General features: G+C 40.9%; 1 protein-coding gene across 2 annotated transcripts; it reads left to right on the top strand.

Moving 5' to 3' along the window:
* The first annotated feature begins 5,641 nt into the window (after positions 1-5,641).
* LOC146487054 (Krueppel-like factor 11) lies at positions 5,642-11,715 on the top strand. 2 transcript variants are annotated; one of them, XM_085091790.1, is made up of 4 exons: positions 5,642-6,294; positions 8,684-8,902; positions 9,024-9,507; positions 10,330-11,715. In XM_085091790.1, exons 1-4 carry the CDS (start codon positions 6,208-6,210, stop codon positions 10,644-10,646), a joined length of 1,107 nt encoding a protein of 368 aa, XP_084947916.1. In that variant the 5' UTR covers positions 5,642-6,207; the 3' UTR covers positions 10,647-11,715. The 2 variants fall into 2 exon arrangements, with proteins under 2 accessions (XP_084947916.1, XP_084947923.1); XM_085091797.1 differs by lacking the exon at positions 5,642-6,294 and adding an exon at positions 8,039-8,595.
* The last annotated feature ends 860 nt before the right edge of the window (positions 11,716-12,575 follow it).

Below are 12,575 nucleotides of genomic sequence, written 5' to 3'. Positions count from 1 at the left end.
TTTCCACACCTCAGCTCTACCGCAGTATTTGAAGAACTCTTGCAGCTGAATATCGTGACAGCTTGACCGTTTGTCACGCGAAGCTACGCGAGCTTATTTTTGTTGCCTCTCAGTTCATGCTATTGCCCATAGCCCCAGCGAGATTTGGAAAGAATTCATACTCTTTGAAGGCGCGGGAGCAGTCAATGAGCGCTCAGGAGAGTTAGTGGTTAAACGAGAGCGACAAATATATGAACTCCCACCAATTTGAAACCCGACACGAACGACACGAACTGAGTTGACGAACGTTTAAGGACAGTGCCTACTCCGTTAGTGCACATGCGTTCTGCGCATTACGAGATGGTCCAAGACACTCGGGTGTTTCCTACAAGTACAAAGGCATTTTTGCACGATTTATAACTATGCGGGAAAAGCAGATCTTAGCCAGGGTTACATTGGAACAGTACTGAAAAAATTGGGGAGATCACGCACGCACTTTTCAGAGATAAGTTAGCTTCAATTCCAAACAATGCCATCGTTTTATGTATTTTTACCCTGGTCCCCTAAAAACGACTGCGTCGGATGCTACGCAAGAATGGGGAAAATGCACATCTAAAACCAGTTCCCGTTTAAAGCGTATTGTGTAACCATGAGAAATCCAATTATTGATAAACGTGACATACGTAGAAAACCACATCAGGAAGTGGGATCCGAGCTAAGCTCCTTTTCCATTTCTTTATCGCGTCTGCCACACCGACAGGATAAACAGTCATTTGCACTCTAGAGCGGTTTTCATTTGAGTGTCGAAAGTAATTTCGCGTTTGGTTTGGTTTTGCTTTACTTCGCTCTGTAATTGGTTAGCAAAACTCGCGCAACTTCTTCAACCGCAATGAGAAGCAAAACTACTACTTGCTCGCACGCTTTTTCCCGCCCTTAGCACCAACGACATGTATTTGCTTCGCGTTCTGATTGGTTCATTGCGCTCTCTGCATGTCGTGATTGGCCAGTGAGTAATTACTTTGGTTCTGTCGATTCACTGACGTACTTCCTATGGTCAAACAGGGAACGGCCACCAGGGTTGGTGCCGTGTAAACTAAAATATCGACCAGTCGCTTCCCACTGAAGGCTAGTCACAAGCTTAGCAATGCACGAGGTAAGGAAAGGTTGAATTCACTCAAGCCAGTTTTAGAGCGGATTTCAATTGCGCGTCGTGAAACAAAATCCAAAGTAATTTAATTATTCTGGCCAATCACAACAGACATAAACAGCTGAATGAACCAATCAGAACTTGAATCAAATGCTAGCATGTAGTCGGCACTAAGCGCGGGAAAATGCGTGCTGGCAAATCACGATTGGTTTTGGTGTATTTTCTTACTGGTTGAAAAAGTGGCGTGAGATTTCTAGGCATTCAATAACAGATCGCAGTAAAGCATAAACCAAAAACACAGGCAAACTTTCGACACTTAATTGAAAACCGCTCAATAAAGTTCTCCAAAACTCAAGTAATGATAAGATTTACAATGTTAGAAAAGCAAACATACTGAAATTTTCAATGGCCACCAAGAGTGCTTGTTTGAGAAATACGGTAGCTCGATAAGCGTGCTTTGAAACTTATCAACCTATCATATTTTATCAAGTCGTAATTAGTAATTCGTAAACAGTACACTGAGACGCAACTGAGTTTGAAACAGGAGAACCAAACGGTTGATTTCGGTGGCGATCTGTCCGGAAATTCGGATTTAGTTTTAAAGCAAGTCTAGACTGTTCTTCGGTAACATGTCGCGGCTCAAAATTTCGTAACACCGGAAAAACTTTCATTTTCTGAGGGGCCTATATCTCGCCAACAACAACTCGTTATAACTTAATTCAGGAAATAAGATTACTTTCGTATCCCAAAACTTCCTGCGACTTTTAAAATTGTCAGCTAAAACATTCCTAGACTTGCCCCAAGTAGTCTTTTTATGCGCGCCGAAAAGAGAGACAAACAAGCGAAGAAGTCGCGAGCGAGCGACTGGACTCCCACAAAAGCGGACTTTGAGAAAGTCTACCTGAAGTTAGATTTGCCCCAAGTCGTCTTTTTACGCGCGCCGAAAAGAGAGACAAACGAGCGACTCCCACAAAAATGGACTTTGAGAAAGTCTAAAACGAACATTCCGAGCAGATCATACTGTATTAGTCTCTTCAAAACGCCAACAAAGGTTTTGCAAACAAAGGATACCACAGTTGAAGTGTTTTGATTTCACGAAGGATAGGATTAATTGAAAGCTTAAAGAATTAATTTTTTCTTACGAATCATGGTTTAAGAAAACTCCCTGGTCTTTCTGTAGAATTTGACATGACCTATCCTCAAGAATGGAAATTTGCGAAACCGCAAATTCCTGCTAGCGGATGGAGGTCTCTGCTACCAGGGGAAACCGCAAAATTGGTTAGTTTTAAACCCAGTTCAATGTTTTCGTAGGCATTTCGAAGATAACCATATTGGCCCTTGTACTTACGGTTTTAAGTCGGTCCTCTCCAAACGCACGAGTGGAAACTGAAGCGAAGCATACCCTCGCGGGGTCATGAAACTGAACGAGCGTGAAAACTCGTAAAAACAGCTGATAGTCCGTGCCAAGCAAAGAAGGGAGGGAATCCTTTTATTTCTGCAAAATGATCCAGCCCCTTAGTTAACAACATCACAATGCGTGCTCAAAATAAGCAGAAATCGATTTATTCATTAAGGCGGAATCGTTTCAGTCTTAAAATCTCTCTCACGTAAACCACGTAAACCTTGCTTATATAGAAAATCAACGCTTGCGGCATTCAATATTTGAAATTAACGCGCCAATTGAACGAATAAAGGAAATCGGCGCGAATCTTTAAGAGAAAATAATTTCAAATGAGGAAATTTTACGCAGTTGCGGGGATATCTTTTTATTTCGAGGACATGGGCTCCTATGGAGGACGAAACGTTTGATGATGCCACAGATATTTTGCCCCACATTCAAGAACTGATGACGAGAAAGATACTTATGAGATTGATTGTCCACTTGAAATATCCTTAAACTAAAATATACTAGATGTATTTTTAGAAAGCCTCCTGTTTGGCCAGTATAGGAGTGATAGAAAATAGAGCCGCTTTCCTGAATGTAAGGTCTCGGAAGTCAATACTCAAAGAAATTTACTTGACTAGTTAAATTAACGTGAAGTTTAAATTTAAAAAAAATTCTGTTTATTTGTTAGTGGGTAGTGTAAGGATGGAAAGCAAGTAAGCAAGTGGGGAGTGCCAGCAGTACTTTAGTAACATCAAGAGAGTAAGAGCATCCTCTCTTGGTAACATCTAAACCTGAAGAAGGCTGGTTTGGCCAGCCGAAATATTGTTTTAAAACTACGTTGTGTCAGCTTTGCAGTAGTCTTTGGACCTCTCATCGTCTATTTTTCAAGTTTGGCTGATTAGATCTCCTGTGAGATCCAAAGTACAAGCAAGCAGGATCTTCGTTCACGGCTCAGTTTCCAGTTTTTAAAGTAGTGACGAGCTCTGTACGTACGGCCACATCACATCTCAGTCTTATGGGGTCTTATGGCGAAGTTTCAAGCCCCTTTGATAAGCTAAGGCATGGACACTCGTAAAGCCATACGAAAACTCCAAATGGTAGCAGTAACACTTGCCAGTCCATTTTTGTTCCAATTACAGTCCAATGGTCCAAGTCTCCGAGTCGGCTCCAATATTACTCAAATTCTTCTTGTTCTGACCTTTAGACTATTCCCAATTATATATGGTTCTTGCGGTTCACAACTGCCAACATAATATGATTGACAGCCCCAAGGTGAAACTGCCAACATTGATAAGATCGACAGGCCCAAGCGGCTAGATTGCGAATTTTCCTGGGGGGAGCAGAGCGAGCGAAACACAAACATGCGTCAAACTGATCGCCTCCCCGTTAACCAAGCCATTTCGTATTTATTTGTTTGGTTTGGAGAAGGGTGTGTACTCTGAAGAAGGCAGTAATTTTGAAACGCACTCTTCATTCTGACAAATTATATAACAGCAAGGTTAAGTAAGGTCCTGAACCTGTTGAGCCAGCTAGAAACCGGATACAACACGTCTAAGTAGCTACCGGGGGCTACCGTTATACTGAAAATGAGGGACGGATAAGACTTGTATAGCCACAGAGACAAAATTCAACAGAACTTCGCCCGCAACATTTAACCATGATGTAATACAGAGTGCGAGAGGAACAAGCGGTCCAATTTCGAGACCGGTTTGAGGTTATTGTGCTGTGTTCTTGGGCAAGACACTTTACTCTTACATTGCCCGGCGGCCCCTCTCCACCCAGGAACTGATATAAATGGTACTGGCGAACTGCCAGGCCAAAAAACTCGACTAAGTGCTAGGGAGAGAACCTGCGATGGACTAGCATCTCATCCAGAGGGTGTAACAATACCCCAGCTGCTTCATGCGACAGAAACCGGGACAAAAGCTTCGCCACTAGTGGATGGGCCACCAGGAGCTAGCTACAGAGTCCGAACAAGTGTTTCTTAAGGTTTATACACTAGATCTCTCAGTTTGACCATTTTTTCACTCTCGTCGGGAAAGCAGGGATGGCGCAGTGGTGAGAGCACTCGCCTCCCACCAATGTGGCTCGGGTTCGATTCCCGGACTCGGCGTCATATGTGGGTTGAGTTTGTTGTTGATTCTCTTCCTTGCTCCGAGAGGTTTTTCTCCGGGTGCGCTGGTTTTCTCCTCTCCTCAAAAACCGACGTTTCCATTCGATGTGGATCAGTATTGCCAAGCACGTTATCATGAGCCTCTGGCTCGGGAGATTGCGCAAGCACTCCCCGTGTTATTGACATTGAATAAATCAGTTTACCACGTTGCTCGCAAAGACACCATTTTAAAGCTTAAACTTTCTTCAGTGGTTGAACAAAACCTCGTTCTACCGTGTTAGGATTTTGAGTTTTGCTTTAGTTTTTAATTTATGAATGAAATTTCCTACGTTTTACCATTTTATAAGCTTTTAAACAACATATAGGTTTAGATACTTTGCTGTAAAGTTTAAAACTGAGCGCTTTCAGTATCTTTGTGCACAGCACTATCAAAAGGGTTCACAGATAGACGCCGTGTAGTATTAAGTCAGCGCGGGGTCCAAACAAGTGTCAGCAATAAATATTTACACTACCACAGACAGTGAGAATACCTGTCAATGAGCCTACACGAATTGTTATGTAATAGAATGACAGAAGTAGACAGTTACATCAGGTGATTCTGTCTACTGTGTTCAAAGGTCCAAACTTCACGTGTCCTTGACCGGAAAAGAAGTAAGAAGATTGCGCAACTCTTTACAACCTGACAATTTAGACAATTTAATAAAAATAAAAAGTTGCATTTAAACTCACCTAGATGGTTGGACTGCTCAAATATTAAACAGTTTTTATGGTTTTCAAATTACATAAGTTTTAATAGCGTGAATCAGAAAGCAATGCAAAAGTTTCAACAAAGTGAGTCGCGGCGGCATGCTGTGCATGTGAAACCGAGATTCCTGATGAAATTAGACGTCTCCTGGTAAAAAAACGCATTCATGCTCGAAATTCCAATTTCCGCCGTTTAAAGATATAGTCTTATTGTTTATAATTGTCCAATAATTCAGCGTGAGGGTAGCCGACGGCTAGGATAATTTTATACTCCTTAGCAAATTGTTTTCAAATCTGGTCATAGACAGAGAAAAGTTTGTTCAAGAGTTATCAAACAAAAAACTGTGTCAGCTTTGACGCTAGTTTTCTAGGTAAAAGTACTTAACTGGCTAGATTATTTACTCTGCTTTCGTTTTCAAACTCGTTACGTAACAAATTTTCTTTTAATTGTAGGTGTATCGTCGAGAACAAAGTACAATTTCGACGCAAGAAAAAGCAAAACTAATTCGCGAACGTAGAAAAGGAGAAGAACCATTCAACTGACGCGTGTTTGTATTTTCACTGCAATACTGTAAGCTTCTCAGACGTCCAGTATCCGCCTTTTCAAAGTGTAAGTATTCAGTCAGATCAGGCAAGCGAATAATCACGACCTTTGGCACCAGCCCTGTACACACCCCCGTCATTACCAAGGAAACGCCCATTAGGACTGATTCCGAGAGCAAACGGATAAGCAAGCGGACAGAAAACAAAGCAAGCCCCTTCCTGTTTCTTCATTTGCGCATTGTTTTCTTGGATTCAGGAGCTCTGTCGACTCGGTGTTTTACCTGAGAAGCCAAAATGAGACGAAACCAGAGAAATGCGAGCCAAACGAGAACAGTTTCCAACGCAGACAAGACGTCTACGTTGAGGCGATCTAACACTGTGGTGAGTTGTACTTTGTACCGCGAATATCAGTCGTTCGGAATACAATGCAACAGTGTATAATTTGCATTGGGGCGGAAGTTTCCAAAGCCTCCTTCTCCTCTTTTAGCTCGAATCTTTTCACTCCATATAATACTGAACTTCCAACATGCGAAGACAAAGAAAATGTGGAATTTTTCCATAACCTATAAATCTGAAAGCATAACTGAATTTCGTTCGCGTCTTTTGAGCAAATTTATTTGCTTACTACAGCAGTTTCAGTATTTTCCTATCTGGCTTTTTGTCCGTAATTCTCTCGCAGGCGAAGAGTTTACTGCCGAAGACAATATTTTTTACAATCGTTACCGTACTGTGATAATTTCGATTAGAGCTGTTTTGATACTTTTCTAACCGATTCAGTTCTTGCATAAGAAGGCTAAACTGTAACTTCCACAACAGGCCACAGAAAAAAATTACAAGTACTGAGATAAATTATGGCGAGCTTTTACGCTCTCGTTGGGAGGCAAATTCGATCGAACTCGACGCTCAGTGCTCATAAGAGCTCTCAGGGACGACGTGGTTGCTTGCTGATCACGGCTGACCAAGCGAGGGTTTGAATTCTTGTCGATTCCGTAGTTCAAGTTCTCATTGAAAACTTCAGTAAGTATATGACTGAAGTCACCGTTTGGACTCATTTACACCGTCTACTCTTTAAAAAGGGACTAATTCGCGAAAATTTAAAGCTGCCGTCGAGAATGTTCCAAAGATCCGCGGGAAGCATTTACTTTTCCACCACTGCAATTCACAAAACCTGCCTTTTTAGCCAAATTAGACTTCGTGCGGGTTCAGACAGGCATAATTTATTCCACACAGTTGAACAAAAGATTCACAAAAGTCGACGTAAATAAAATCATTAATTAGTGATTCTTTTGTTTGACTACGAGCTCGAGCGCAGTACTGAATCGTATATCAATCTGAAATTTTACTTCGCTTGAAACTGCTAAGGGGTTTTTGAAAGTTAAAAGCGACAAAATGGCACCGAAGACAATGAACAGAACGTTTTCTTCTTTCAATTCTCGGCGAGAACAAGCAGGGGTACTTTGTATTTCTTTGTTTCAAGCGCTACGAAAAATATTAAGCGTTTACGCCGACTTTCAGCGCTGTGAAAGTGAGCCACTTCTTACATATTTTGTTTTTCACCCCGTTTATTTCTTCTTGACGAAGAGAACTGACGGTTTTCCATCTCACTCTTGAAAGCCATTGAACCACACCAGTGAGGAGAATTAAAGTGAAATCTTTCGAGCACAAAAACCTGGGACCTTGCCCTGACCTTGATGTCTATATCAATTCTCATAAATAATCGACAAGGAATGTTGCGCTGAGCAAGGAGAATTTCTATCTCAATCTTAAAATGAAACGGCAACTTTGTAAAGGACAGCCTTGAATTAGCGAAGCAATATCACAACGAGGAAATTTTCTTTGTCAATAACAAAACACATCCGTCAAATTAAGAAAAGACTTTCGGAAACTATCAAAAATTGAAAACGTGTACCCGGGGAAACACCACAACCGTAAAATTCACTTTAGTTTTTTACACTTCCGATTCCGCTTTCATTTTCATTGCAGATGTTGTAAGTTAAATCCTTTAATCCAGGGTGTGTTTGGTTGTGAGTTGAGTCAAACCCCCGTAAAAGTGAGTGATCTAAGGGAAGGGCTGGGTAAGTTTGGGTTTGGTCAAAATTCGACGCCTTTTTATGTAGGCGAGACAATAACGCACGTTTTCAACTTTCCGCGATGGTAATCCTACGAACATTCGTTACGATCTACCAGAAAAATTAGCTTTACTAGTTCAAAATATTTTCCTGGCTGCCCGTTTATTTTGTGCGTGACTCCGATCAAAAGAGAATTGTCTCTCCGTTTGTTTTGGTCACGAAAATGGCTGCACCAGCCTTTGTGTAATCACGTGTCTTCTATTTTGGCCTTGGCCAGCGATGTAAGACGTAAACAAACGCTGTTAGTTTTCGCGGGACAAAGTTCGTTTTCGGCTTCTGACTCCACGTGAGAACGGTTTGATTCACGCGCCGTTCACATGAAAGTAGCGCTTTGATTGGTCAATTTTACCGGAAGTCTCCTATGATTGGTCCAACCCCTTCGACGCCCTCTGTACTGCATGATCACCATTGCTGACCTAAGTTCACTCTACACAACGATAACAAAAATCTCGTACTCATCCAGTTATGCTCAGAGTTTTTACACGAGTATAAGTAATGTACGCTTCCTCTGTCTCCACCTACAACGCCTTCGTCGTCTTGTAAAGAGATGGATGTAAGTGAAAATCGGAAGAGAATCTTTCAACGAAGAAGGTATTTTAGTAACTGATTGTTTTACGCTCTTTGTGTTTACAATTTGACAGGACGATCCAAATGTCGCTTCAGACTGCGAGAGTTGTGACTACGAAACGAAAGAGAACGTGGACTTGGATGCTGTACAATCACTTCTGGCAATGAGTCAGTGGTCGCCTCCTCGTCATGAAAGAAGTCCTAGCCCGGATTCTGGTGTTTCATCCATAAGCAGAAATTCGTCGAGCGCTTCTTTGAGCAGTACCGTTTCCGCTGAGGACGAACAAGAGAAGGTGAGAAGATTCGTTTGACAAAACCAGCGAACTACCAAATAAAATTTGCTGCTACATTAAAGATCTTAAATAATTTTATCGTATTCAGTTTCCTAATAAGGATTTTTGTTCAATTCTACAGCCTGAAAGCAACTGCTTCCGTACCATAACAGCGGCACCTGTTCTATCACCAACGCATGGGGATAGCACTGTACTTTGTACGTCAGTCGCGGGATCCTTGGGAGCGCTTTCCAACACAACTACCCAAACAACTTCTGTAGCTGGCTTGCCTCTTAAAGTTTTTCCAGGAGGAGTAAATATGAACCAAGTTCTGATGGCCAATGGCGGAGGAAATTTACCAGCCGGTGCTGTAGTTGTACTTTGCCCCCTAGCTACAAACGGAACTACACCGGCAACAGTGGCTAACCTTTCCCAGTTACAAAGGAATTTTGTCGTTACACAGGCAGGGTTTATTCCACAGCTACAAACCCAAAATCAACAGGAATCTAACGACAGTGGAAAGAACCAGTCGAATAGACGAAGAAACCACGTTTGTTCCTTTGAAAATTGCGGCAAAACATACTTCAAAAGTTCCCACTTAAAGGCACATATGAGAACGCATACAGGTACGTAAGCCTCTTATGTCATAACAAAATGTTTCTTTTCCTTCTAAAATCAGACAATAGGAGAATTATTGTTTTCCTTTTGGTCAAGGAAAGATTTTTTTGGTGATATTTTAGTTTCATTTCGTGAACATTTATCGTGTTTTGCTTTTATGATCTCGCGGGAATTATTTTTGCTATTTACGTCGCATGACAAGCCTGCACACACGCCTGCATTACACCCACCTATCACGTGAAAGTCGGAACCAGTGCGTGATGCAATGCTATGGATTGTTCGCGCGAAATCCGCCCTCACTCTACAAGGTCATCAACTTCATGTTTTTGTTTCTTGAAAAGAGAAAATCGCAAGTTTCGATTTTCCGATGGTCAGGAATAAAAAGAAGAGTCGCTTAATTTGACAGTGTTTTGACCTCGTTGAGCGCGATCGGTTTAGTGTCGAATTTCGCGGTGGTTCTCCATTTCTCACATTTTTGTATAAACCCCATCAGCATGATCATACCTCTTTACCTCCCAGCGAGATGCAAGTGCATATTTTTAAAACTTAAATATTATTATATACATCTCTCCCTTGCAAGCGTGAATTTTGATTATTTTATCTTTTTGAAGCTTCTGAAGTTGGGATCATAATTTTTGATGGTCTTTCACCTATCAAAAAAAATTGACTGCAATAATATACAGTGCTGAAAAAGCTTCTTCATAGCTTTTTTAAATGGTCACACTAAGGAATTTCATTCTCAGAGCTAATGATTTAAGCTATAATAAACTACTTAAGTTCTGGGACTTTACATGTAAGTGTTAATAGACTGTTTCATTTGTTCTTTTCAGGAGAGAAACCCTTTCCATGCACTTGGGAAAACTGTGACAGACGTTTTGCGAGGTCTGATGAGCTGGCAAGGCACAGAAGAACCCACACTGGGGAAAAACGGTTTGCTTGCCCTCTTTGTGGGCGGCGTTTCATGAGGTCAGATCATTTGACCAAGCATGCAAGAAGACACATGACAGCAAAAAAGGTTCCAGGCTGGCAACTGGAAATGAACAAACTGAACCAGGTTGCTACAAGTATGCAGCCGTCATCATTAAATATGCCAAGTATGGTGTTGGCTGGTCCAAATGCAGCCGCCGCGTCTCCCACCAGTTCATAGTAACTTGATATCGAAGAAGGGTGATGCTGTGAATAGCTGGGCATTATGCCAATGAATAGTGCCATCTGGCCAGTTCTCCTAATGAACTGTGAAAGACAACTGAGAAAGCTACCCTGCTAGAACTATGCCATTTTGATAGGTTGCTCAATATTAATGTGACTTTGATCAAGCTTGTTAAGATGGCTAATAGGGCAAAATAAGTCACTCAGACAACAATACCTTTTTCATGCGGGCTCGCTCAGAAGAGTGAAGTCTTCACTTCAAAGTTGTAAGCCTCTCTTGGCCATCATTCAACAATTTTTCTACATATCAAGTTCAGCCATGTTGCCCATGTGTTGCAGTTATTTTTGTTTTGTTTAGTTTCTTTTTGTGGGGCATGAGGAAGTCAAAATAAGTCTTGGTCTTGCCCATATAAGCCCTGATAATATGTTTTGTTAGCATTCCAGTTTTGTGTTAAATTTCCAAGAAGATACAATTAATTTATTCATTGTAAATAATATTATGAAGTTTTACATTCAACTGTGCAGTTTTTGCTTTTCTGCCCAATAAGACAAAAATAATGTTAAGTGTTAAATGTGATTGCACTGCTTTGATCAATAGGAGAGATATGAGTGAAAATAAGACAAGAGTTAAAAACTATACAGTGTAAAAGGCTAAAAAGGCGAGAGTATAAATTTTATGTTGAAAATAGTTACTACACATTGTCGTCTTGAGTACAGACAGGTTGTAAAATATGTGTAGGTGTTTCATAGTCGTTTTGTAAGATTTATTTTATGTAAAAAAAAATTAACGCTACTATGCCATTTAAAGATAAGAGAATTGTCTCAATCATCTACAAACTGCCAAATTTTGTTGCAATCAGAAAGCACTTCATTTGCGCTAACATTCTGAGTATTTATGTACGATTTTTCATTCATGTAAATTATTTAGAGACACGGCTTGCTCAGAGTCAATGTTTGGACTCGCAACGTACATTGCCCTGTGGAGAATTCAAATTAATTTATACATTTTTAAAAGTTCGATATGCTTAGCAATGTTGTACAGAAATAAAATGCTTTATCAGAAGAAATTTGCATTTGACGTTGAAAGTTTACCGAACGGTCGCCCGGAATTTACCCCTAGTGTCACCCACAAGGAAACTACTAAGGCGAATACTGATCTCTAGACCTACTAGACCAACGCCCTCCTCTTATGGGTGCAATTTTTTGTTTTTGTCCGTCGCCCTTTGTTTGCTTTTTTTGCTCATTATAAAAGGTCCTCGAGCTCCCGTCGAAAACTTTTGAGAACCTCCCAGGGGTTTTGGGGAACAAGGGAACATAGCCATTTACTTTTGGAGAACAAGGGATATCTTGAACTCACTTTCAGGGAATAAAGGAACTGTTGGGTCTTTTTAGGGGACAGTGGAACATTGATTTTCTAGCTTGGAAGAATATACCATCCCTATACCCGTGTTATTGGACCCTTGTTACACGAGCAACACTTCTAATGGACAAATGACCAAATACAAAACCAGCCATTACTCAGAGAGACATTCAAGGAGGTGGAGAACAAGGGATATATTGAAATCACTTTCAGAGAATAAAGGAACTGTTGGGTCTTTTTAGGGGACAGTTGAACATTGATTTTCTAGCTTGGAAGAATATGCCATCCCTATACTTGTGTTATTGGACCCTTATTACACGAAAAACACTTCTAATGGACAAATGGCAAAGTACAAAACCAGCCATTACTCAGAGAGACATTCAAGGAACCTCCTTGACCTCTTACAGAAAAGGAAAATCGCCTAAGGCATGCTTCTAAAAGCAAAACTGTAAAGGCTTTTGTTCACGGTTTGTCAACCCCATTTTAACTTCTCCGCTGATAAACCTGAGGTTACACGGTATTTAACAAGAAAAAGAAAGGCCTTTCGTTGAGGGTAATCTTTACTAT

This window comes from Pavona decussata, unplaced genomic scaffold, assembly GCF_977016875.1.
Source record: "Pavona decussata unplaced genomic scaffold, jaPavDecu1.1 SCAFFOLD_19, whole genome shotgun sequence".
NCBI classification, from domain to species: domain Eukaryota; kingdom Metazoa; phylum Cnidaria; class Anthozoa; order Scleractinia; family Agariciidae; genus Pavona; species Pavona decussata.
Note: the sequence above shows the minus strand (reverse complement) of the source record. Positions and strands in the feature narration are given on the sequence as shown.